The sequence below is a fragment of the Propithecus coquereli genome, unplaced genomic scaffold (genome assembly GCF_000956105.1).
Source record: "Propithecus coquereli isolate 6110/MARCELLA unplaced genomic scaffold, Pcoq_1.0 Scaffold51, whole genome shotgun sequence".
Classification (NCBI taxonomy): domain Eukaryota; kingdom Metazoa; phylum Chordata; class Mammalia; order Primates; family Indriidae; genus Propithecus; species Propithecus coquereli.
The window spans coordinates 1,754,154-1,756,409 of NW_012150952.1; the positions used below are offsets into that span (position 1 = coordinate 1,754,154).

Genomic DNA, 2,256 nt, shown 5'->3' on the forward strand with positions numbered 1-2,256 from the left:
TACCTATACAACCCAACTGACAATTTATAAAATCGTTTCCACAAGGTTCTATAAACAGGAGATGGTCAATTTATTCTTTTACCCAATCCTGAAAACAGTACATTTATTAACTGGCAGTTTTAGTAGTTTTAGTCAAATTTATATCAATAGATTACTAAGATTTAGTCTTAAAACATATGGCAATGTATTTTTAAACCAGAAACCACCACAGAAAGATGAAATTTCATTTTCAATTAGTAAGAAAAAAAGTTTTGACGTAGTCTGTTATTTTTAATTTGTCAATTTGTAAGGCCACTAAATTATTCTTGAGTGTTTTGAATGCTTCACCCTGGGAAACCTTTTCTTACTGTTAAAAACAAAACCCTACTGCTTTGCTGGTTTGGAGACAATCTCTCGAACACCTATAGAGTGTGCTAGAATGTATATATTTTCCTCTATAAAAATGAAGCCTGATTAGAAATACGAAACATACCTTAAAATTTGCACTATTTTTTTAAAGTTTAATAAATTATAGCATACCATACTAATGTTTTATATTTATGATACACAGTAATTTTGGGGGTAATGTTTTATTGTTGTAGGCCTTAAACACAAGAAATGAAAATAAGTTACTTACTAAACATACTCACTTAGTGCGGCAAAAGCGGGCCTGGATCACCGCCCCGGTGGCTCTTCGGGAGGGAGAAGATCTATCCAAAAAGAATCCAATTGCCAAGGTACCTTCTAAAGAGAAATGTGAAATATATGCCTGTGATTAAAATATGGTGTGAAAGGACTTCTATGTTTACTATAAAAGTTAAGGAAAATTACTTATTGTACTTACTAAATTTTTAAATATTCAGGATGCATTTGAAAATTAGCAGAGCTTACTTTTAGCAGAAAGTGACAACTTTAAGATCCTCTTTCCCACTCTGGAAGATGCAGCAGAAAATATGTGTAACTTTGAGTTTTGATTCAACCAAGAGTCAAGGGATCTGGTACTACTTTAATCTCTGTTCAACACAGTGTTACAGTGCTCAAAAGAGGATATCGTCATAAAATGTCGTTTCAAACTGAGCTGATGTCTAACAGGCAGGGTAATTGTGTGTCCTCATTTGCCCGGGACAGTCCTGATTTATGCCTGTTGTCCTGGCATAATAATTAATATCTGTGCTTTCACTCTCAAAGTGTCTTTTTGATAAATTGTGTGGCAATTCTACTACTTTGTGTCTCAAAGTTAGTATGTATAAACCTGAACTTTTCATTGTTTTCTCCTAAAGCTGCCCTACATAAGTTCTAACCATTTCAGTAAATGGCACTATAAATCTATCCAGTTTTTCAAGCTAAAAATGTAGCAAAGATGATTAGTTCTACCCCAAAACATATTCCACATCTGCCCACTGCCCTTCAACTCCATCGCCGTTGCCCTAGTTCAAGTCACCATCATCTCTGACCTGCATTTATTACCAAAGGAGCCCCCTATCTTGTCTCCTGCCTTCACTCTTGCCAATTCTCCCACCAAAACCACACACACGGAGTCCACTCTGCAAAAAGTAGCCACAGCGATCATGTGAAAAGACAGATCAAAGCATGTTCGCCCCTCAGTGAGACCCTTTCAGTAGCTTCCCAGTACAGTGGAAGAAATAAACTCCTTACTCTGGGCTGTAAGAGCCCATATGATCGGTTGGCCTTGGCCTCCACTCTGACCTTGGCACCTATTACTCTCTGTCCTTTACTCTGCCACATCCCAGAAACTAACCACAAGCTCGTTCCAGCCACCCAGTCTTTGCACTCGCTGTTCCCTCTGCCTGGAATACTCTCTCACAGATATCTGCAGTATGTCACATCATCAGGCTTCTGCTCAAGTGTCACTTCCTTCTCCCTGCCTCACCCCCACTTCTCTCTCTTCTCTTATACTGTTTGTTTATAGCATATTTGACTACTGCAAATCATGTCTTACATCGCTGGTTTATTCTCTCTCCCTCAGCAGAGTATAAGCTCTTTGAGGGCGGGGTTTAGTCCTCAGGGCTCATAGCTCAGACCCGGAATGGTGCCAACTTGCACAAGATGCTTGTTAAACATTTGCGGGAACGAACACTTGTTCAGATCATCTTTCCAGTCTCTTAAGATCATATGTGAAGAGCTCTTTTAAAAGAAATAGCTGCGGAAGACAAGGCAGCAATTTTCTTTTCCAGCAACGTGCTGTTTTCACAAAAGCCTTCTAAAATCCGGACTTTTTAAGTGTGGCTTTACATAATAGTATGTATATAAGTAACT

At 38.4% G+C, this 2,256-nt stretch overlaps 1 protein-coding gene across 1 annotated transcript in view; it reads left to right on the forward strand.

Moving 5' to 3' along the window:
- Positions 1-2,256, forward strand: part of DSG2 (desmoglein 2) — a 67,518-nt gene that overhangs the window by 33,254 nt on the left and 32,008 nt on the right. The window contains exon 6 of the mRNA XM_012656568.1: positions 582-716. Coding sequence (XP_012512022.1) covers positions 582-716 — 135 coding nt within the window. The remainder of the gene's footprint in view (positions 1-581; positions 717-2,256) is intronic.